At 43.5% G+C, this 24751-nt stretch overlaps 1 protein-coding gene across 2 annotated transcripts; it reads left to right on the forward strand.

Annotated features, from left to right (window-relative positions):
• The first annotated feature begins 275 nt into the window (after positions 1–275).
• On the forward strand, positions 276–24281 carry maf1 (MAF1 homolog, negative regulator of RNA polymerase III). Of its 2 annotated transcripts, XM_008122992.2 has the most exons (8): positions 276–476; positions 10455–10595; positions 14019–14147; positions 14272–14437; positions 16984–17105; positions 17336–17455; positions 17805–17924; positions 22846–24281. In XM_008122992.2, the coding sequence occupies exons 2-8, from the start codon at positions 10513–10515 to the stop codon at positions 22865–22867; spliced, it is 762 nt and encodes a 253-aa protein (XP_008121199.1). In that variant the 5' UTR covers positions 276–476; positions 10455–10512; the 3' UTR covers positions 22868–24281. The 2 variants fall into 2 exon arrangements, with proteins under 2 accessions (XP_008121199.1, XP_062835909.1); XM_062979839.1 differs by lacking the exon at positions 17805–17924.
• The last annotated feature ends 470 nt before the right edge of the window (positions 24282–24751 follow it).

The raw sequence follows: 24751 nt of genomic DNA on the forward strand, positions 1-24751 counted from the left end.
GCCCCGCCCCACTAGAGGAGGGCGTGGCCAAGTTTCGACGAGAAATGACAGCGGCCCCGCCCACTGTCTTTGTTCCCCAGCAGGGCGAAGAACAGCGCCCTTGAAACCACAGCCAATCAGAAAGCAGTTTCCTGCTGAGGGCGGGACGAAGCCGTTGACGGATGTCAAGACTAGCCAGGGGTGTCCTGCGCTGCTTAGATTGGCGTGCCCCTTCGTCGAATGAGGAAAACGAGACGTCGTGCGGGCGCCCAATCGCGGCGGGGGGAAGGCGGGGCTTGCCATTCTTGTTGTCTTCCTCCTGCCAGAGAGAAGGGAACCGCGTCAGTCGCTGGTTGACTTCGCCGCCATTGCGTCCCGGCTCATCGGGGACATGTCGAGGCTTCGAGGGACAATGCGGACGACGACGCGGACGACGACGACGACGAGATCTGCTTCGAGATCCCTCCGGAGCGCCGCGGGACCGTTACGCCCGTGAGGTAGGCCTGTGTGGGAAAGGACTACGCTTCCCGTGATGCCTCGCGCGGGGCTGTGCGGCTAGCCTAGGCCTGGCTGCTCGCGGGGGACGACGGGAAGCGTAGTCTTTGGCTGTTTTCTCCCTCCAGGGGGCGGGGCTCGCTCCTTCCCCCCACTGCTGCGCGGGGCATCGCGGGAAGCGTAGTTCCTCCTCTCAGGCGAAGGCTCCGTCCTGTCCATATCATTCTCCTCCTTGGATTGTTTTTTACCCAGAAGTGGACGCAGGGCTGTTGTCATTCCTGGGCAAAGTAGAATAGAGTTTCTGCCTATCTAACTTTCTATTATTCTTATTATTATTATTATTATTATTATTATTATTATTATTATTATTATTATTATTATTATTATTAGGTTGTTTTCCGGACTGTACGGCCATGTTCCAGAAGTATTCTCTCCTGTAGTTTCGCCCACATCTATGGCAGGCATCTTCAGAGGTTGTGAGGTATCATATATCACAACCTCTGAGGATGCCTGCCATAGATGTGGGCGAAACGTCAGGAGGGAATGCTTCTAGAACATGGTCATACAGCCCGGAAAACACACAACAACCCAATAATAATAATAATAATAATAATATAAATAGAAAGTTAGAAAACACACAACAACCCTGTGATTCCGACCATGAAAGCCTTCGACAACACATTATTATTATTATTATTATTATTATGCTCAAACTTTCATCAATAGGCACTTATTTCACATGCCACTAAGGTAATGCTCAAGATCTTGCAAGACATACTCCAGGAAGACATGGAGCAAGAGTTGCTAGATTTACAATCTGTGTTTTGAAAATTTATTTATTTATTTATTTATTTGCAGCATTTATATTCCACCCTTCTCACCCCGAAGGGGACTCAGGGCAGATCACATTACACATATAGGCAAACATTCAATGCCTTTTAACATAGAACAAAGACAAACAAAGATAGGCTCCGAGCGGGCCTCAAACTCATGACCTCCTGGTCAGAGTGATTCATTGCAGTTAATTGCAGCTGGCTTGCTCTCCCTCCTGTGCCACAGCCCGGGCCCTCTGAAAAGGCAGAGGAATGAGAGACCTATCCGCTGGATAATGGAGGAAGGCAGGGAGTTTCAGAAAAACATCTACTTCTGCTTTATTGACTATTCTAAAGCCTTCGACTGTGTGGATCATAATAAACTGTGGCCTGTTCTTGGTGGTCTGGGGAGACCAAGTCACCTTGTCTGTCTCCTGAGAAATCTGTATAAAGACCAAGTAGCCATAGTCAGAACAGACCACGGAACAGGAGACTGGTTCAGGATTGGGAAAGGAGTGCGGACATCAGGGCTGAGTCCTCTCACCCTCCCTATTCAACTATTCAGGCAAGATTAACTAATTTACGACCTGGAATGAGGAAGTGCCGTCAGTGTGGATGATGAAGCAGCTGCTCCCCCCTGTGGCCAGAATCGAACATCCCCTCAGAAGAAGGTTAACTTGCCTCTGCGTGTCTCTCTCAGTCTCTGTTTGATGTGTTTATGGGCATTGAATGTTTGCCCTATGTGTGTTATAATGTGATCCGCCCTGAGTCCCCTTCGGGGTGAGAAGGGCGGAATATAAATACTGTAAATAAATAAATAAATAAACTTGTACGCAGAACACATCATGCAACATACATGCAGGGCTTGAGGAATCCAAGGCCGGAGTTAAAATTTCTGGAAGAAACATTCACAACATTAGGTATGCAGATGATACCACTCTGATGGCTGAAAGTGAGGAAGAGCTGAGGAGCCTTCTCACCAAGGGGAAAGAAAGAAGAAAGGGCAAAAGCTGGGGTGCAGTTAAACGTCAAGAAAACCAAGATCATGGCAACCAGACTGATTGATAACTGGCAAATAGAGGGAGAAAACGGGGAGGCAGGGACAGAAGTTGTATTTCTAGGCGCAAAGATTCCTCTAGCCAGGACATCAGAAGATGTTTCCTTCTTGGGAGGAGAGCAAGGACCAACCTTGATGATAAAATCACACTGGCCACGAAGGTCTGCATAGTGAAAGCCATGGTCTTCCCCATAGTGACCTATGGATGCGAGAGCTGGACCATAAGGAAGGCTGAGCGAAGGAAGGAAGGAAGAGAGACGCTTTTGAACTCTGGTGCTGGAGGAAAATCTTAAAGGGCCTTGGAGTGCAAGAAGATCCAACCAGTCTATCCTTCAGGAAATAATGCCCAGTGGCTGTTCACTGGAGGGAAGGATACTAGAGGCAAAGATGAAGTATTTTGGCCACATCCTGAGAAGATAGGAAAGCTTCGAGAAGAGAATGATGCTGGGGAAAAGGGAAGGAAAATGGAAGAGGAGCCGACCAAGGGCAAGATGGATGGTTGGTATCCTTGAAGTGACTGGCTCCACCTTGAAGGAGCTGTGGGTGGCCACGACTGCCGACAGGGAGCTCTGGCATGAGCTGGTCCATGAGATCACAAAGAGTCGGAAGTGACTGAACGAATAAACAACAGCAATTATGTTATTGTTATTATATTTATGCATACCCTACTTTATCTCTTCCAAAGGGGACTCAAACTAGCTATGTATCTATTATTATCATTATAATATTTTATATTATTATTATGTTATATTGTTATTATATTTATGTATACCCTGTTTATACATACATAGGAACCTTGGTGGTGCAGCGGATTAAACTGCTGAGCTGCTGAACTTGCTAACGCAGGGGTCCCCAAACTAAGGCCCGGGGGCCGGATGCGGCCCATCGAAGTCATTTATCCGGCCCCCATGGCACAAGGGCAGAAGGGGGTTAAACTAAATGACCCAAGGGGTCTCTTCTTCTCTTACAACCATTATTATTATTATTATTATTATTATTATTATTATTATTATTATTATTATATTTTATGACACAACAAACAAGATAGATATGCTGGATTTCATATCACAAAATCACATTATTATTATTAATATTGAGGCTGGGTGGCCATCTGTCAAGGGTGCTTTGCTAGTGCTTTTGATGCACAAAGGCAGAAGGGGATTGGACTTAATGGCCCAAGGGGTCTCTTCCAACCCTCTTTATTATTATTATTATTATTATTATTATTATTATTAACATTGAGGCAGGGTGGCCATCTGTCAGGGGTGCTTTGCTTGTGCTTTCAGTGCACAAAGGCAGAAGGGGGTTGGACTCAATGGCCCAAAGGGTCTCTTCTAACCCTCTTTGTTGTTGTTGTTGTTATTTTATTGTATGACACAGCAAACAAGATAGATATGCTTGATTTTTTATTATTATTATTATTATTATTATTATTATTGTTCGGTGGCCAACTATAGTCCGGCCCTCCAACGGGCCGAAGGATCGTCAACCGGCCCCCTGTTTAAAAAGTTTGGGGACCCCTGTGCTAACGGATAGGTTGGCGGTTCAAATCCGGGCAGCTTCTGCCAACCTAGCTGTTTGAAAACATGCAAATGTGAATAGATCAGTAGGTACTGCTCCGACGAGAAGGTTATGGTGCTCCATGGCCACATGACCTTGGAGGTGTCTACGGACAACGTTGGCTCTTTGGCTTAGAAATGGATATGAGCACCAACCTCCAGAGTTGGACATGACTAAATGTAATGTCGGGAAAACCTTTACCTTTACCTTTACCTATACCCCGCTTTATCTCTCCCAAAGGGGACTCAAAGCGACTATTATTATTATTATTAAATTTTATATTATTATTGTATCATAATATATTACTATTATTATTGATATTATATTTATGTATACCCTGCTTTATCTCTCCCAACGGGCATTCAAAGAGGCTATGTGTCTATTATTATTATTATTATTATTATTATTATTATTATTATTACTATTATATTTATGTATACCAAGGTTAATCTCCTCTGAATGGGACTCAAACCGGCTATGTGTCTATTATCATTATCATTATTATTATTGTTATAATATTTGTGTATACCACGCTTTATCCCTCCAAAGGGGATTCAAAGAGGCTATATATCTATTATCATTATTATTGTTATTATTATTATTATTATTATTATATTTATTTATGTCCCGCTTTATCTCTCCTAAATGAGATTCAAAGTATCTATGTATCTATGATGATGATGGTTATTATTATTATTATATCTTTTATATATTGTATTTTACTATGTTATTTAACTATTTTAACTGTTTTATTCTTATTTTATTGTATTATGATGTACTGGTAGTGGTCCTGCCAGTTGTGTAAGCTGCCCTGAGAAGGGTGGGGTAGAAGTATCGGAAATAAATAAATAAATAAATAAATTACAACACAGGACATGAGTTTAAAATTCATACTTAAAACTGGCTGGGTTGGCCTGCCAGAAAAGATAAGTCTTTAGATGTGTTTTACAATCCAACCGCTCACGATAACAACAACTTCTTGGTGTTTTAGGCCTGTTCCTTGAGTTCTTTGGTTCTCTGATTCAGAAAATTGCTTTGGATAGACCACATCAGTTCTAGTTTCATAGAATGGATTATCATGGTTTACTATGGGTGAGCAGATGGCAACTGGTAGATGGCCCGGATTTCAAAAACTAGAGCTGATGGGGGGTGGGGGATGTGTGTCATTTTTGGAATCAGCAAGTCAAACAGGCTCCAAAATGCATGTTGGCCAATGCAATAATTCCGTATTCGTTATCTGACTCTCCTCACAGCTCCAGGCAAGGTACCACATTGTTAAAATAGATTGATTGTATTCATCAGCTTTATTTTTATTTAATTTTTTTCACTTGACATTGGGACTCCAGGCAGCTATCAGTGCAGTACATTAGAATTAAAAAACAAGGTGAATGCATGTACATAGGAATATAAACATTAACAAAAAAAAGATATTTGTGTTTTGCATGTAAAAGTTAAAATACAATTCAAATCATGATTAAAAACTAGACAGCCCCCTAAAATCCCGCTCACAGCGTTCCCAGCAGCCTGGATGAAACAAAGGGCCATAAAAATACATGTGTTGGAATGCATAGAACACAGATTAAAAACATGAATAGTAATAAAATGTAAATTTAACATTTACAGTTTTAACATTGACCTGGTAGGCTTACCAAAAGTGATAGGTCTTTAACGGTACATTAAATCTTAACAACCCATTTATTGCAGGCAGAGAGAGTCAGCTTTTCTATGCCAAAGGAGAAAGGCTCTGGGTTGCTGTGAGTTTCCCAGGCTGTCTGGCCATGTTTTGGAAGCATTCTCTCCTGATGTTTCGCCCACATCTATGGCAGGCATTCTCAGAGGTTGTGAGGGTTCTTATTTTGTTTGTAAAAACATTTGTGGAGTTTGTTTCCAAAAGGTACCAAATCCCCCCAGAATGCCAACTGAGTTATAGGTGGCATCAAATCGTTGGTTCGGAGTAGAGTGTTAGGTACAGATCAAAACTATCCAAATGGATCAAATCACAGGACTTGAAAGATTGCATTTGATAGCCAAAGAATGCACATCCTCAGCATGCTTTTGTTCCGATTCCTGTACAATTTGTTTAGGTGGGTATGGTACCTTTTGGAAACAAGCTCCACATTTATGTCCCTTTCCTATCCGGAATGGGGATGTTGGGCCCTCCAGATTCCCAGTGTTCCTTGCTGCTGTGTCCACTGGTGAGGGCTGCTGGGACTTGCAGTCCAACGGCAGTAGAGTCCCGCCCTTGCTGGTCCCTGGATGGTGCGCTGGCCTTCATAGGACCTTTGTCCTCACCACTGACCTACATTAGAGACAATGACTGCTGACGTCTCAGGCCCAGGGAGCCCCTCTGTGCCAGCAGCGTCACTTGGCATTTGCCCTTGTTAGCGCTTCAGCTCATTGTAGTTCCAAGCCTGACTAGATTTATTTATTTATTAATTACAACATTTATATCCTGCCCTTCTCACCCGAGAGGGGACTCAGGGCAGCTTATAATAAACACACATATAAAAATTATACAATACACTATAAATCAGATTAAAATTATTAACTTACATCAACATTCATAAAAAATATTCTAAAATACAAATGGGTGTGTTCAAGTTTTCCCTACCAAAGCATCCTGACCCATAATCATGGCATAAGAGCATTATCCTTTCTCTGTAAGGGGCTGCTTGGCCCAGAGATGGTCATCTTTGGACCTCAGCTGGTGTCCTCTTGTTAAGAATGGTCCCTAAATCCCATTGCTGTGCTCCCAAGACCTAGTATGCCTCAGTCAGAAAGCCCCCTTTTTGTTTTATTTTCCTTTTAAGGGTTGCTGTTTATACCAACTCCTTTTCAGTCTCTTGTCCCAGTCAGAGCTCTGTAGGCAACAGGTGCAAATCCTGTGCTTCCCATTGTCTTTAGTGCAGAGCCAAAAAGAGAACATGCCAAAAGAAGGAAGATCTATAAATATGGAAATCCGGTTCTAACTATAACTACCATTAGTCTTAGCACTTTATTCCTGTCTTTCGTCCTATAGGTTTAGTATTAAATGACATTGCTCCTTCAGTTCTAATGTATTATTCTTATATTCCTTTTGTCCTCCATCCCTATTTTAGAAGTATATTGCAATAGATTTTTGGTTGATGATGCTGTTTTATGTTATGTTATTGTTTTTTGTAATGTTATTGAGTTATGTTTTAATCTATAGTTGGTTTTAATTGTTGGATTGGGCGTATTCCCCATGTAAGCCACCCTGAGTCCCTCTGGGGAGATGGAGGCGGGATATAAAAATATAGTTATTATTATTATAGATTGGAAGGGATCCTTCCTGAGTCCTGATGGAGGTCAGAGCGAGGAATTTAAAACACATCTGAAGACCTGTCTCTTCTAGGAGACAACCCAGTCAGTTGTAACTATGCATTTTAAACTCCTGTCTTCTGTTTACTACATTTTAATATGTTCTGTGTATTTTAATACATGTATTTCATAGAACTGCATTTTGATACCATGTTTCCCCGAAAATAAGACAGTGTCTTATATTAATTTTTGCTCCCAAAGAGGCGCTAGGTCTTATTTTCAGGGGATGTCTTATTTTTCCATGAAGAAGAATTTACATTTATTGTTGAACAAAAGTTGAACATTTATTATATACTGTACAGTAGTTGTCATCACAAACCAGCATAACCAGACAAACTGTGAATCCTATCAAGAATTTCTTGTTACTACCATTATTTCCATGTACAACACTCTATGGCATGTACATTGACCAATCCTGCATGCACTGGTGTTCTGTTAAGCAGGCATGCTTCCAAACAAAAACTTTGCTAGGTCTTACTTTCAGGGGAGGCCTTATATTTAGCAATTCAGCAAAACCTCCGCTAGGTCTTATTTTATGGGAATGTCTTATTTTAGGGGAAACAGGGTATGTGTATTTTATGTGATGTTTATAATGATGTGTTTTTAGCTATGTTGTGAAGCCACAAGGAGAGGCAGGTGAGAATAATATTCATCATCACTACTATTACTGCTACCCAGCTGGTAGGATGGGGCCAGTCTGTATGTAGTGGAACACTACTGATTTTCTGCAGGTGGAATGGGTAAGAATTAATCCCAAAACATTTTGTTTTCTCAGTGAGGAAAAGGGAGCGCTGGCCTCGCTTGTAGCCCCTCTCCTGGGAGCAAAGTCTGGAGTCCAGCTGCCTTTCTTTACCAGTTCCCTTCTCCTTTGACCTATTTCCTATCCCTCCTTCCCTTCCTCCATCTGTGCCTCTGTCGGCTTCCCTTCTGCTCCTGGGCCCAGAGGCAGCTGCAGATCTGCAGAGAGAGGCCCTCCTTGAGCTCAGCAGAGAGGAACACAGTGTCCTCTCCTTGTTTACAGGGCTCAGGTTTCAGTCTGGAACCAGAGCCGAAAAGGAGGAACTTTGAAGGCTTCCTCTGGGTTAGAATGACTCAAATGTTCCTGTGACCCAAAGGGCATGGACTGCTTTGAATTTTGCATGGGGAGGCAGGGTGTCAGCCTGCTCTGGCGGTGCCCATGCAGCTTGTGCGGGCACGGAGCAAGCCCTCTTCTCTGCCTACGCGTCGGCCAGAGCGCCTTCTCTCTTCTTGCCCCGCTTTAGGATCCTTTGCACAGGCAAATGACAGCACATGTGTGCAGCAGAATGGCTTTTGGGGGAAATGGGAGCACACTGGAGGAGGGTGGCGATACCGAGATCTTTCCCTGGTTTCCTTCCATGGAATAGTTTGTTGTGATCATGCTTTGAGCAGCTCTTTATTGATAAAACTTCTCCTGTTCATCTTAGTCATGGGATTCTGCTCCATATTTCCCTGGCCTTGATCAAATCGGCTTTCCTGAATACCAAGGCTTGTGTTTGAACATAGGCTTCTTTGTCCTGTCCCATCACAAGAGTTTTAGCATTACATAATACCAGCTATTTTGATTCCAGTGGCCAGCTTCTTTCTATGCTTTGTGGATCCCCTTGTTCTTTCCTCCAACTTTTGAAAAAAGGGAATTATCTGCAAAGCAGAGCAGGAGAGATGGAGAGCCCATTCTTAGCAGAGCTGGACTTCCAGCAGATATCAGGATAACTGAAGTGCTCCAGGGAACTGGTTCTTGTTTCTTGGAGATTTTTGAAATTTGTTGCCTAAACCACCTTAAGTTACGTAGATCTAATTTATTTGATAGGTTATGTTTTATTTAATTTTAGGTGTCATGTTATAACACATTTTATATGTTGGGTTATTTTGCATTATTATGCTTGTATTTGTTGTTGTATTGAGGCATTGAATGTTTGCCTTTTTGTTTGTTGGAATCTGCCCTGAGGAGATAGGATGGAATATAAAATAAAGATATTATTACTATTATTATTATTATTATTATTATTATTATCATTATTATTATTATTATTATTATCTTGATTTAGTGAATTGTAATAAACATTCACCATTATGTTGTGGAAGGCTTTCATGGCCAGAATCACAGGATTGTTGTGTGTTTTCTGGGCTATATGGCCATGTTCTAGAAGTATTCTCTCCTGATGTTTCGCCCACATCTATGGAAGGCATCCTCAGAGGTTGTGAGGTATCATACCTCACAACCTCTGAGGCTGCCTGCCATAGATGTGGGTGAAACGTCAGGAGAGAATACTTCTGGAACATGGCCATACCTCCCGGAAAATACACAACAAACCACTCACCATAATGTTTATTTCTTTCCCCATTTCTTTTTACCCAGATGCTTTCCACTTGCCTAGTCTTATTCCTCTTGTGGATTTCTGTACAGCTGAATTTATCTCTTAACATACATACCACTCTCCCTCTTTTTCTTCTTTACCTTTTTGTGTCGGGCTTCAGGCTCTTCTTGTTTATTTCCCAAACTGTGCGCATTTGGTGAATAAAAGCTAAAGTGTTGTTCATTCATATATATAATCTTCAGTGAGTTTTTCTTGTAGCTCCTCTTCTCTCACTCACCTTCTCCTCTCGAATGCATATCCTTGTGTTTAGAGCTTGCTGTTGGACAGATGTTTGCAGTGTCAACATCATCCCTAAAAGCTTTACTTTAAAGCCATCTTGATCAGATTGGCCACGCTTTTGCCAAAGGCAAAGCCCTTCTGAACTAATCTTGCCAAGAAAACCCCATGATAGGGTCATCTTAAGGTCCCCATAAGGTGGCAACAACAACAATGAAGCCCAGTCCACACAAAAGCGTTCCAATTCTCACAATAGGGCATACCTTAGAATAGGAGACATCTGCCAGCCCTTCTAGTGGCAAGCTATCCAGAGCTCAGTCAAGGGATATCCCCACTAATATGAACTCAAGGCAGCCCTAATTCGGAATTGCTTCCCAGGGGCTGACGGAAAGCTTTGGGTTCCCTATATTAATCTCTGTGGTGTGTGGGGCTTCCTCCAGGTGTTTCTGGCCTTCCCAGCCACAGGAGACCTAGGCCTGGCTAGCTTTTTGGCCCAATCTGTGTGGAGCCTATGGGTGAGCCAGTGACAAAGGAATAGGAACGGTCCTCTCTTCCCAGCTGTGGAGCCAGCTGACGGTCTGCTCTCTTCTTCTCTTCCAGGAAGTTCAGCCTTGCAGACAGAGCACCGAGAACCATCCTTGTACCAGGAGGCACGACAATGAAGCTGTTGGAAAACTCCAGTTTTGAAGCCATAAACTCCCAGCTGACAGTGGAGACAGGAGATGCACACATCATTGGCAGGTGAGGGGTCAGGAGCGTCTGGGGGGGGGGGGGGGGGGACAGAGAGCCTTATTTATTTATTTATTTATTTCCATCATTTATATGCCGCCCTTCTCACTCAGGGCGGCTCACAATCTGGCAAATTCAATGTACAAAAATAAAACATAGCAATTAAAACAATCAATTTAAAACAATCCAATAAATACATTTAAAACAGTATAATAAAATACTTAATCCATTCGTCCACATAAACCTTGCACGTAAACCTTAGTCCGGACCGAGTTAAAGCCATCATAATTCATTCATTAAACGCTTGTTCGCAAAGCCAGGTCTTCACCTTAATTTCTCATCTGATCACATCTCACTGGAACTTTGGGAATGTTCTTCTGCAGCTTACAAATGCTGTTGCACCCCAAGGCAGCGTGAGCACTGGAAACTAAACAGAGACCAATAATCATATAATATCTTTATTAAAACAATAATAAATCCAGGAAAGAATAAGTGGAAAGGATGAGTGAGCAATAGTACTTTAAGAAATTGTATGAATTAGTCCCAAGAGATGAAGAGATATGTCCAATATTATTGTCCAAAGTCCAGAAACCGAACACACTCAAAACTGTTGGAAAGTTCTTGAGCGGGGAAACAACAAGAAAGCAGGAGTGAATAACAAGGTCCAAAGTCACTAGGAAGTCTTGGATATCAAGGCAGGCAGAGGACGAAGCTAAAAGCAGTCTGGACTCAGGAACAAGGCAAGGACGTGAATTTACTCCGGTTTAAATCGGGAGTCACGGCTCGGCTTGGCCGCCAGGAACAGGAGACTTGGCTTGGTGAAATCAGGGAACTGGAAATGGTGAGGTTTTCTCAGAAGTCGCTACGTTGACGCCACAAATTGTTCACAATGCAAGACACTTTTATGGAACTTAGATCTAATCACAGTGAAGGGAAACCAACTCCCCAAAGGTTCCCAAGGAAATCTATCCATTATCCCCTCTAGATGCCAAACGTTGACTCCTTCAAAACTCCTGTTTCTGTGATCTCTGTTGATGCAAAAACTCCCTTCTGTTAAAGGATACATTCCCTGGGGAACTCGGGACATCTGGTTCTACCACGGGAGTCATGTTTTCAGTATCTCTCCCAATTAAGGAAGCATCGGAACTTTCCACAGCTTGAGTCTGTAATTGGAAGGAGCTCGGAGAACTGAGCAAAAGGTCAGAATAAGCTTCATTCTGGTCAAAGTTCATTTCTGAACCAGGTTCAGAACCCAAAAGTGGCTGGGGTATAACAAATGCCTTCAAATCCAAAAGAACTAGGTACATTTTTTAAAGAGGAGTATTCAGAGCAGCCCCAATTCTCCCATCAGCCGCCAGATGCAATGTCTGAAATCCCTTTGGTGGAAGCAGGTGTCAAACGTCTGTCTGTCCTTCCCAGGTGTTCTGTCCAGCCATCTCTTCTTTCCAGGTGTATATGCCTGCTGTGTGGCAGATGGGAAGTCCTGTTGGGTAGTAGATTATCTGCCCAGAGCAGACAGATGTGGTCTGTGTTTTGAATTGTGGAACCAAGGAAACATTGGAACGGAGTGGGATCACTGGGGGACTGTGGAAAGACATCCCAAAGGGGTTCAGTCAGGGCCTACTGGGGGTGGCTGAAAGAAAGCCCACTCCTTCAATATGGCTGTCTCTGTGATGTTGCCCAAGGGAGCCTCAGGGCCCGTGTGTGGTTCTCTTGCGACAGAAGGAGTTGGAGGACCTTTGGCTTTGCCGAGAGCGCTGCTGCTTTGGGGCTGCTGTGAGGACTCATGGGCCTTGTAGTCCTGTTCCTAGTACTATTGTGACAGACGAAGAGGAAAACATGGGGGTTTCGCCGGTTCAGCAAGAGCCGGAGTCTCTTCACCTGCAGGATGTTGATGTTTGCCCTCAAGAATTCAGCCAAACAGGCCTTGGGCAGAACTCCCCACCGTTTCCCAGAAAAGAATCTTATTCCAGAGAAAGGGGAGCCAGGGAGGCCCAACGGAGGAGTTCACGCTTAGCTGCCAAACATCAAGCTGATTAGGTCTGCTTCCCTTGGGAAATTCTAAGGAGTCACACATCTGGACAGAGTTGGGTTTTGTTTCCCGTTCTCTAGGGAAAGAGTTCTGTTGGCGGGAAAACGAGACCCAATATAGGTGTTTGGCGCGAGGAATTCTTTGCGGAGTCAATTGATCAGCTAGAGGAGAGAGATCGTGTGTGGACTTCGTAATCCCAGTTCCTTGCTTCCCGGATCAAGCTTCAAGCCTTGCCCTGTCTCACGGTTTTACCACGGACTCTGTTTCATGCTTCATGTTTGCCTCGTTTTCAGTCACGGATCTAGCCAAGAATCAAGTTTATTTCCAACCTTGTTGTCAAGCTTCATTGGACTTTAAAGACTCTGTTATTTCCCCACACTATTGCTTGGCAAAGTGTGTGTTTCGGTCAAGTGGATTAAAACTTTGAACTCTAATATCTTATATTGGACAATACATTTCTGGATTATATTTGACCTCATCTGAAAGGTCTGCTTCTGAACTATATTCTTCATTTGTTTTTATTGATTTTATATATTTCTTTAATAAAGATATTAGATAGAGACTGGCCTCTGTGTAAGGTTATTGGTGCTCTGCAGCCTGGGTCCTGACAGCTGCAGAGAGAATATGTTGGGTTTTATCGCAATCCCGTTTCAATCCATTTGCTCGAAATACTTTCAGTTCCTGTTGCCTTGTTGCCTCAGCTGGTTTGGTGGCTACAGCCACTTCGAATCTCTTTGTGGAGAAAAAGTGAGATATAAATAAACATAATAATAAACACAATAATAATAATAATAATAATAATAATAATAATAATAATAATAATAATAATGATGCTCTGGCATAAACCAGTTCAGGTGGTCCCGGTGGTGATGGGCACACTGAGTGCCGTGCCAAAAGATCTCAGCCGGCATTTGGAAACAATAAACATTGACAAAATCATGACCTGTCAACTGCAAAAGGCCACCCGACTGGGATCTGCGCACATCATCCGAAAATACATCACACAGTCCTAAATGCTTGAGAAGTGTTTGACTTGGGATTTTGTGATACGAAATCCAGCATATAGATCTCGTTTGCTGTCTCATACTATATCTTTTAGTCAATAATAATAATAATAATACAGAATTATATATTTGAAAATTTTTGAAATCAGAGCAATGACATGAATAAAATGACAACCTGCAACTCAGGGAGCTTTCATAAGAGCAGAAAAAGCCACGAGCTCTGCTTCAGAGGGAATAACAATGTGGAACCAATGGCATCCTTGGAAGGCTTGTAATGAAGGGGGGGGGGGGCAAAAGTTTCCTTGAATATGTGCTAGAAACCAATATGTGTGGGATAGATGTCAGATCTATTTGTGTGTTTGCTGCTTGTGGGCTCACCTTGTGCCCCCCTCCTTGCAGGATCGAGAGCTACTCTTGCAAGATGGCGGGGGACGACAAGCACCTCTTCAAGCAGTTCTGCCAGGAGGGCCAGCCCCACGTCCTGGAGGCACTATCTCCGCCTCAGACCACCGGCATCAGCCCAAGCAGGTAGGCCCCTGCTCCCCCCAATCCACCCTAAGCAGACCTACCAGTTTCCTTCAGCAATGGGAAGACGGCCGGGGTACTTTCTGGAGAAGGTTTGGGGGGCTGAAGAGTGTGTTGTGTGTCCCAGGCTCAGCAAGAGCCAGAGCGGCGACGAGGAGGGGCCCCTGAGTGACAAGTGCAGCCGCAAGACCCTCTTCTACCTGATCGCCACCCTCAACGAGTCCTTCCGCCCCGACTACGACTTCAGTGCGGCCAAGAGCCACGAGTTCAGCCGAGAGCCCAGCCTCAACTGGGTGAGTGTGTCCATTCATTTGTTTCTGGCCGGCAAGCCTGGGTCTGGTCACTCTTATTGGTAGAGTTGCTCCTTGCCCCTCCTTGCTGAACCAAAGACTCTGCTCCCTCTTCCTGATTCAACTATTACAGGGCAGCTGAAAGGATTGTAGTCTGTATCGGTGTGCAAAGGGATCTTGCCGACACCGTTCATGCTGAGGAAAGGAGTTTGATTCGTATGTTTTTTATCAGATGCAACAGAAATGGACTTGACTCTGTAAAAGCTTGCACTCCAAACCTCTTTTCCACAGTTAGTTCCATAGGTGCTGCAAGATCACCTTGTATGCCCTGGTGTGGTGTTTTTCAAACTCTGCTTCTCCAGGTGTTTTGGATTTCAGCACCCAGATTCCAGCCATCTTACCACCTGTTGTGGAAGCTGAAATCCAAAACATCTGGTGGAGCAGAGTTTGAGCCCCCATTTTATCCTTTAGTGGTGATGTTTGTTTTTATTACTTTATTTTTTATCTGGTTTTATGGTGTTATATTGTAATTACTGTGTTGTAATCTGTTTATTTCATTCGATTGTTGTGTTGATACTGTTTATTTAGTTATTTATAGTTGTTTTAACTTGCCATACTTTGTTTCTGTTTTTGGGCTTGACCCCATGTTAGCCGCCCTGAGTCCCTTCGGGGAGATGGAGGTGGGATAGAAAAATAAAGAACAGTCTTCCCTCACTTATCACGGGATTACGTTCCAGGACCACCCGTGAAAAGGGACGCTATATTTGTGTTGTTTACAGTCTCACTGGCAAGTAGCGTGTCTGTCCCCTCCTCGCCTCTCAAGCACATGCATGCGCGCTTGAGGCGAAAACAAAGCTGCTTCAGCCTCCTTTTCTCTCCCTTCAGCTTCTTCTTCCTTCCTTCCTTAGGCTTCTCCTTAGGAAGGAAGTAGAAAGAGGGATTTATAATATTATTTTATGATTTATACTATTATTTTAGTGTTTATTAAAAAACCGCGAAACAGCGAATCCGCAAAAAGCGAACTGTGAAGTAGCTAGGGAACACTGTTTTTTATTATTATTATTATTATTATTATTATTATTATCATTATTATTATTATCATTAGTCCAGTGCACTGCTTCTTAAACTGTGAGTCTGATCCCAAATGGGTTCCCCTGAGTTCAGTGTTGGGGGTCACAAAAAAAATGGCAACAGTAAGAGGTTTCTGAATGGCATTTACACAGATCTATTAGTAACAACATTAAGTGTTTAGAGTGGGCCATGCAGAGAATGCCACAAAAAAGGACAATCTGTCTGTTTAGCAAGCCTTGCAAATGTGGATTTAACATCAATAAGTGTTTGATTTTGAAGTCCCGAGGTATCTTTATACCTGGGGTCATGTAAACATTCCTTGGCTGCAAGGGGGTTGCCGGGGGGGAAATGTAAGAGTGTCTGTTCTGATACAAGGCAGGGTTGCCAAAAGCTTGGACTCCCTAATAACGTGTTTCCCCGAAAATAAGACAGTGTCTTATATTAATTTTTGCTCCCAAAGATGCTCTAGGTCTTATTTTCAGGGGATGTCTTATTTTTCCATGAAGAAGAATTCACATTTATTGTTGAACAAAAAAAAATGAACAATTATTATATACTGTACAGTAGTTGTCATCACAAACCAGCATAACTAGACAAACTGTGAATCCTATCAAGAATTTCTTGTTACTACCATTATTTCCATATACAAAAATCTATGGTACGTACATTTACTGATCCTGCTTGCTCTGGTGTTCTGTCTGGCGGGCATGCTTCCAAACAAAACCTTTGCTAGGTCTTACAGTAGAGTCTCACTTATCCAAGACTTGCTTATCCAAGCCTCTGGATTATCCAAGCCATTTTTGTAGTCAATGTTTTCAATACATCGTGATATTTTGGTGCTAAATTCGTAAATACAGTATTTACAACATAACATTACTGCGTATTGAACTACGTTTTATGTCAAATTTGTTGTATGACATGATGTTTTGGTGCTTAATTTGTAAAATCATAACCTAATTTGATGTTTAATAGACTTTTCCTTAATCCCTCCTTATTATCCAAGATATTCGCTTATCCAAGCTTCTGCTGGCCCGTTTAGCTTGGATAAGTGAGAGTCTACTGTACTTTCAGGGGAAGCCTTATATTTAGCAATTCAGCAAAACTTCTACTAGGTCTTATTTTCTGGGGATGTCTTATTTTAGGGGAAACAGGGTAGATCAAGCACATGATCTTCTGTTCAACGGCTTGGAGCAGGCATGGGCAAACTTTGGCCCTCCTCCAGGTGTTTTGGACTTCAACTCCCACAATTCCTAACAGCCTACCGGCTGTTAGGAATTGTGGGAGTTGGAGTCCAAAACACCTGGAGGAGGGCCAAAGTTTGCCCCTGCCTGGCTTGGGGTCACTTGCCTTTTACTTCTGTTGTTGGCCCTTCCTTGACTAGTGGGCCTATGTCAGTGTGTGTGTGTGTATGTTTTGCACGGACCCATTCATGCACATAGCCCTGCTCTCCCTCACATGAGCCCCGGTGTCTCTTTCAGGTGGTGAATGCTGTCAACTGCAGCCTCTTCTCTGCTGTGCGGGAGGATTTCAATGCCCTGAAGCCTCACTTGTGGGACGCGGTGGACCAAGAGATCTGCCTCTCTGAGTGCGACATTTACAGGTAGGGCAGGGGCCTCTCTTTTAAGCAGAGGCTGGATGGCCATCTGTCGGGGGTGCTTTGAATGCGATTTCCTGCTTCTTAGCAGGGGGTTGGACTAGATGGCCCATGTGGTCTCTTCCAACTCTACTATTCTATGATTCTATGATTCTATGAGGAGGGACGGAGGGGGTGGGTCTCGGCAAAGAGAAAGGCAAAGGGGCCTCCTCACGGCTTCCTCTTCCGTTGCTCAGCTACAACCCAGACCTGGATTCGGACCCCTTTGGAGAGGAAGGCAGCTTGTGGTCCTTCAACTACTTCTTCTACAACAAGCGCTTGAAACGGATTGTCTTCTTCACTTGTCGCTCCATCAGGTAATAATAATAATAATAATAATAATAATAATAATAATAATAATAATAAGTTTATTTATATCCCGCCTCCATCTCCCCCGAAGAGGACTCGGGGCGGCTTACAGCAAAATCAGATACAAAACAATGATAAAATAAAATATGAAACATCAAAGAACAATAATAAAAACCAATAATAATATATGCACAGGTAAAAGCCTCAACCCAGGCGGGTGTCAGCAGGCAAAGATTGTGGGGCTCCCTCTGGCCTTTCCTGATTTCAGGGTGGTCCTTGGCTGCTTTTCTAGTCATGGGGTTGGATCAGAGGGGCTGTAAAGAGCCCAAAACAGAAGGGTCTCCTTTGTCTCCCCAGTGGCTCCACTTACCCTCATTCTGAGGCCGGGAATGAGCTGAACATGGACCTGAGTGAGGACGATGCGGAGGAGACGACGGATGCCTTTGACAAGGACGGAGGCAGCATTGAGGAGGAGAGGTGGGCCAGGGAGTCTCTTCTGCGTCCCCCCAACTCCCCCAAATGGGTGGGACCCTTCTCAGGAGCACTTGGGTCGTGTAGGCTCGCATGGCACGGGCTCGGACTAGATCACTGCCTCTTAATAATAATAATAATAATAATAATAATAATAATAATAATAATAATAATAATAATAATAATAAAACCAACAACAACTGGAAAATCTGACACGATATGAGGATTTAAAGATCAAATTGCAAAAACTCTGGCACAATCCAGTCAAGGGGGTCCCAGTGGTGATGGGCACACTGGGTGCAGTGCCTAAAGGCCTTGGCCTGCACTTAAACACAATTGGCGCTGACACAATCCCCACCTCTCTGAGTATAGAGCTATCTTCTTTCTATGTCAAAAAGATAAGCAAATACTATAAAGTTTCAAAACATAAATTTCACTAAGATACTACTGTGGATTACAACAGTTGACTGTACTTATTATTTTTTCATTATTGTTGTTAACTCTCAGGTAATATTGTATGTACATGATGCTCTAAATTACATAGTGCAATTTATGTTTTGAAACTTTATAGTATTTGTTTATCTTTTTGACATAGAAAGAAGCTAGCTCTATACTCAGAGAGGCCTGACTATTTCTGTGGCCTTTGCAAGATGCTCTAATATACACATCTCTTTGTATGTTTTGAACCTTTATAGTGTTTGCTTATCTCTTCGACATTGTCTAGTATAGACATTTGTGTGTATTTATCATTACAATCCCCATCTGCCAGCTGCAAAAGGCCACCTGACTGCATGTATTATTCACTGGGCTGTGGCGCAGGCTGGTGAGCAGCCGGCTGCAGCCAGCTGCAACAAATCACTCTGACCAAGAGGTCATGAGTTTGAGGCCAGCTCAGAGCTGCGTTTGTCTCTGTCTTTGTTCTGTATTAAGGCATTGAATGTTTGCCTTATATGTGTAATGTGATCCGCCCTGAGTCCCCTTCGTGGTGAGAAGGGCGGAATATAAATACTGTAAATAATAAATAATAATAATACATCACACAGCCCTAGACGCTTGGGAAGTGTCCGGCATGTGATCCAATACAACAGCTAGCAGAGTGTCTGCTGTGGACTCACCTAGTTGTGTTTCTAATAAGAATAAGAATAACAACAACAACAACTTTATTTGTATTCCGCCCTATCTCCCCAAGGGGACTTCTTAAACTACGAGTCCCCACCCCAAAGTGGTCCCCTTCACTCAATGAATAGGCAACAGTAAAAAAAAGGCACCTATTTACAGTATTTGCTGTGGACTCTGCAGAAAATACTTCAGCTGTACTTCACAAAAAGGAAATTCAGCCTGGGTTGCTGTGCGTTTTTCAGGCTGTCTGGCCACGTTCGAGTAACATTCTCTCCTGACATTTTGCCTGTGGCTAATGGCATCCTTAAAGATTCTGTTGGCAGTGAAGCAAGTGGAGTGTATATGGCCAAGGATCTAATTTGCCAAACAGTCACTGTTGAATGTTTTTATGTTGAATGTTTTTATATTGGGGAATGATATTTTAAATTGTAAGTCACTCGGAGCACTCTGGTGGAGAGCAACTAATTAAGAAATAAAGTGAAAGTGAAGTATATATTCCTGTGGAATAATGTCCAGGGTGGGAGAAAGAGCCCTTCTCTATTTAAAGAATGTTGCAATTAGCAAACTTGAATAGCACTGAGTAGCCATGAAGCTATCAACTCAATCAGTGAGGCTATCAGCATAGAGGTAGCCATGCCTCTGTTGCCTGAAGGCATCCCCTGTTTGGGTGGTTAGCTTGTACTTGATTGTTTGCTGTCTGGAGTTCTCTTGTTTCTGAGTGGAGTTAGAGGATGCCTTCAGGCAACAGAGGCAAAGCTATATCTATGTAGATACCCTCACTGATTCAGTTTGCAGCTTCATGGCTACTTAGTGCTATGCAAGCTTGCTAATTGCAACATTCACACTTGCTTCAAACAGACAAGGGTTCTTTTTCCCACCCTGGATATTATTCAACATGTATATACACACTCCACTTGCCTCACTGCCAACAGAATCTCTAAAGATGCCATTAGTCACAGATGCAGGCAAAACATCAGGAGATAATGCTACATACAGCCCAGAAACTCACAGCAACCTAGTTATTCTGGCCATGAAAGCTTTTGACAACACTGAAATTCAGCCTGTTTAGCAAGCCTTGCAAATGTTGATTTGTTGTCAGCTAATGTTGATTTTTTTCCTACCTATTTTATATACATACAGTAGAGTCTCATTTATCCAACATAAACAGGCCGGCAGAACGTTGGATAAGAGAATTTGTTGGATAATAAGGAGGCATTAAGGAAAAGCCTATTAAACATCCAATTAGTTTATGATTTTACAAATTAAGCGCCAAAACATCATGTTAAACAACAAATTTGACAGAAAAAGTAGTTCAATACGCAGTAATGCTATGTAGTAATTCAGTGATGGGCAACCTTTGCACTTGGTGTGTCAAAATTCACTAAAAAACCTAGCATGACTTGGGTGGTGTGTCACTTCAAGAAAAAAAACATAATTTCACAATATATATAGTTTAAATAACAAAAATATATAATTGTAATATATAACTGTATTTAATAAATCAAAAACTATTTATTACCATTATTTCCATGTACAATCTATGGTACCTCTTGCAGTTTCCACGCTGATTTCTCTCTATTGTAGTTTCAATGTAGACATGAATAATGAATAATAATAATATAATAATAATAATAATAATAATAATATAATAGTAATAATATAATAATATAATACAATAATAATAATAGAATAATAATAGAAATATATATATAAATGTAATGTGCATAATTCCCACGGAGTAAACAACAAAACCACCAAATTTGGCCACAAAAGACATTAGTCATCCAATCAATCTGCATGCGGCAGCGTGGCAGCAAAAATGGCTAGGCGTGTCAGTGCTGACACGCGTGTCATAGGTTGGCCATCACTGTAGTAATTACTGTATTTACGAATTTAGCACCAAAATATCACGATGTATTGAAAACATTGACTACAAAAATGCATTGGATAATCCAGAAAGTTGGATAAGCGGGTATTGGATAAGTGAGACTCTACTGTAACTATCAACCTAGGGTCATGTAAAAAATTCTTGGGATCCCTTCCAAATCGGTGGTCCTGGTTTGTGGCTCTTTGCATGAATGCCTAGCAACACCTGTGGGGCCCAGGAGAGGTTTTGGAAGCTGCCTCTGATACCTCATGGCATGGCATATCCCTCTCCTAGAAGCAACCCACCTGAGGCTTCAGGTAGTAACTAGAATCATAGAGGTGGAAGGGATCTTGGTAGTCCTCCACAAGGGAAGCATCCATGGAAGGTGGCCTTCTAGGGAAGGAAAATCCCTACCTTTTGCTGCCATACGGTTCTGCCCATCAGAGTATTCTTCCAAGAAGCTGGTTTGGGACCTCCTTTCTTGTATTTATTTATTTGATTTACATTATTTATATTCCGCCCTTCTCACCCCAAAGGGTGAGGGTATTCATCCATTCATCCAATGCTTTTGGAAAGATCGACCGCTTACAAGAAACATTGCCCAGGGGACGCCCGACTGAATTTACTCAATCTTCGGGAGGCTCTTTCCGTGTGGAGCTGAACAAACAACTCCTCCTATGTATGCTTGCCCACAATGCCCTGCCTCATGTACGGAGGAGGAGTTGTTTAAAGCTACGGACAATGCGGTTGCTGTTGCCCGCTTTTGGTCCAAAACTATTTAGTTGCTTGTGATTTCCTTCCCCCCCCCCCCCCCCCCATCATTTTGAAATGTATTTGCCGTGCAATGCTTTTGACACAAAATAAAAAATAAACCCCAAAGGGAACTCGGGCGGATCACATTATAGACATACAGGGCAAACATTCAATGCCCAGCCCGGGGCTGTGGCGCAGATGGGAGAGCAAGCCAGTGCAATTAACTGCAATGAATGACTGACCAGGAGGTCATAAGTTCAAGGCCCGCTCGGAGCTATGTTATTGTTTGTCTTTGTTCTATGTTAAAAGGCATTGAATGTTTGCCTAATATGTGTAATGTGATCCGCCCTGAGTCCCCTTCGGGGTGAGAAAGAAGGGCGGAATATAAATGCTGTAAATAAATAAATAAATAAATAAATATACACATAGAACAGAGACAGACAGACGCAGAGGCAATTTAACCTTCTCCTGAGGGGATGTTCGATTCTGGCCACAAGGGGGAGCAGCTGCTTCATCATCCACTCTGACCGCACTTCTTCATTCCAACGTCGTAAATTAGTTAAATTTGCCTCCCCACTTTTTATAAGTGGGACCTTATCTCCTACTTGATAGATGCAACTATCTTTTGGGTTGCTAGGTCAGCAACGAGCAGGGGCTATTTTTTTTTTTATTTTTTTTTTAATTGACGGGTGCTCACCCCGCCACAGGCTGGGCTCGAACTCATGACCTCATGGTCAGAGTGATTTATTGCAGTAGGCTGCTCACCAGCCTGCGCCACAGCCCGGCTGTAACTAATTCCCTGGCTTGTGCCCTGCCCTTTGCAACAGTAAACGTACAAACTTTCTCTATTCAGCCATGGGTTAACCAGCTGTTAGGAATGGTGGGAGTTCAAGTCCAAAACACCTGGAGGGAGGGCTGCAGTTTGCCCATGCCTGCTCTACCCTACCCACAGACCGAGACAAAGCCTGCAGCTTGATTTCTTCCGTCCTTATTTATTTATTTACTTATTACATCAGGGGACTCAGGGTGGCTTACAACATAAACATATACGTCAGAAAAACAGTTTACATCAGATTTAAAAGTCTTTCAAAATTAAAAAAATTACAATAAAAATTAAAATATACATTTAAAACCTACATAATTATACATTTAAAAACCTACATAATTATACCTTTCTTCTCTCTGCAGGACGCAGGTGATCTGCATGTGACTCTGCAGCCCATGCTCCCCTCTTCTCAAGGATGATGGCTCCTCCGGCGCGCTTCCCAAACCCCCCCAGCGCCACGTTGCTCCGGCCACTTTTCCCGCCCGCCCTGCGGATGCTGCGGATGCTGGGGATCCGGCTCCCTCCGCAGCGCGAGAGACGTTGACCTCCCTCCCCGCCCGGGACAGGACCCTCCCGAAGCACTTTCTGACCCACGTGGGCAGCGCAGGAAACTGTTTGGGACCCCGAACCCCCCGCTGCCGCCTCTGCCTGTGTTTGGGGCTCCAGCTCTCCCCAGGATGGACTGACCGACCGGATAGCCAGCCCTGGGATGCGTCCACCCCTTTCAAGCCTCTGTCCGGCTCCTCCTTGCTCCGCAGTTGCATTGGCTGCAATTCCTCCTGGCAACATTACATTTCGTGATGCTGCCGTATTGTAGAAGATGGACTACAGTCAGAAGCCGGGGCCGGAGAACTGAGGAAGGTGGACCCTTGGCTGCCCCTCGTCCTGTCCTTGCCTCTTTCTTCAGCCTCCAAAGACACTCTCCGTGGTGTGCTGGGTTGGGAGCCTGCTTCCTGGCTTTGCCCAAGGGCTCCTAGAGTTCTATTTTTGTATCCACGGCCCAGTGAGGGCTGCTTTTCTCCGTTGTTTCTGTTGTTTGTGCAGCGGGCCCTCCTTCTCCCGGCCGGATTTCGCGACCTCCTTGCCCAGCGGATAGGATCCCTTGCCCACATTGGTGCTGGCGCAGGAGGAGGCTTCTCCGATGCCCGGGGCCTCATCCGTCCCTCGTTCTCTCCCTCCATCCATTCGTTCTTTTGCACTGACTCCGATGCCCTTTGGCCTGTCCATTTGTGATTGCCGGAGAGAGCAGTGGCTGTGTGTCCATCCAAAACCGTGGCGAAGGAGACCTCCTTGCCAACACCATCGCTGCACTTGCCTCTGTTCCCACTGTGGCAAGGCTTCCTGCAATGGCAGCAGGCGTTGCAACCTCTCTTTCGGGTGGGACGAGGCTTGTTTTTGCAAAGGCTGACCCTTACGGGTGGGAAGCAGCCCATCGGTTTCCTCCCTCCAGTGTCCGGAGTGGGGCAGAAGGGCAACCACAGACTCAGGTGGAGGCTCTGCTCCAGATCCCATCATCCACTCGGATGCTGCAGCCTCCACCAAACTCCTCCTCGTGTGTAACTCCTTCCCAGAATGACGCCTGGCCAGGAAAGGCCACAAAAAGAAGGAATCTGAGTTTGCTCCCCGTTTTGGCCACCCACGTTCTTTAGCCTCCCCCTGCGTCCAGGCCCCAGGGGCCACGGAACAAGCAGACTCCACCCCGAACCCCATCATCGCTGCCGTGGCTTCCCTCCTCCTGTGTTTAACTATGTTGGCTAGTGTTTTGTTGTTGTGGCTATAAAGGTTTTTTTCTCTCTGACTTGATGAGTCCAGATGTCATCATGAATACTTTCTAAACAAAGGTTCTTTTATTGCAATTTTCAGTGTATTAGAACTGAAAATTTACAGAACAACACGTAGACATACAGACAGACAGATTCTGTGTAACTAAAGTAGAGTCTCACTTATCCAACACTCGCTTATCCAATGTTCTGGATTATCCAACGCATTTTTGTAGTCAATGTTTTCAATATATCATGATATTTTGGTGCTAAATTTGTAAATACAATAATTACTGCGTAGCATTACTGCATATTGAACTACAGTAGAGTCTCACTTATCCAACATAAACGGGCCGGCAGAATGTTGGATAAGCGAATATGTTGGATAATAAGGAGAGATTAAGGAAAAGACTATTAAACATCAAATTAGGTTATGAATTTACAAATTAAGCACCAAAACATGTTATACAACAAATTTGACAGAAAAAGTAGTTCAATACACAGTAAT

This window comes from Anolis carolinensis, chromosome 4, assembly GCF_035594765.1.
Source record: "Anolis carolinensis isolate JA03-04 chromosome 4, rAnoCar3.1.pri, whole genome shotgun sequence".
Lineage (NCBI taxonomy): Eukaryota > Metazoa > Chordata > Lepidosauria > Squamata > Dactyloidae > Anolis > Anolis carolinensis.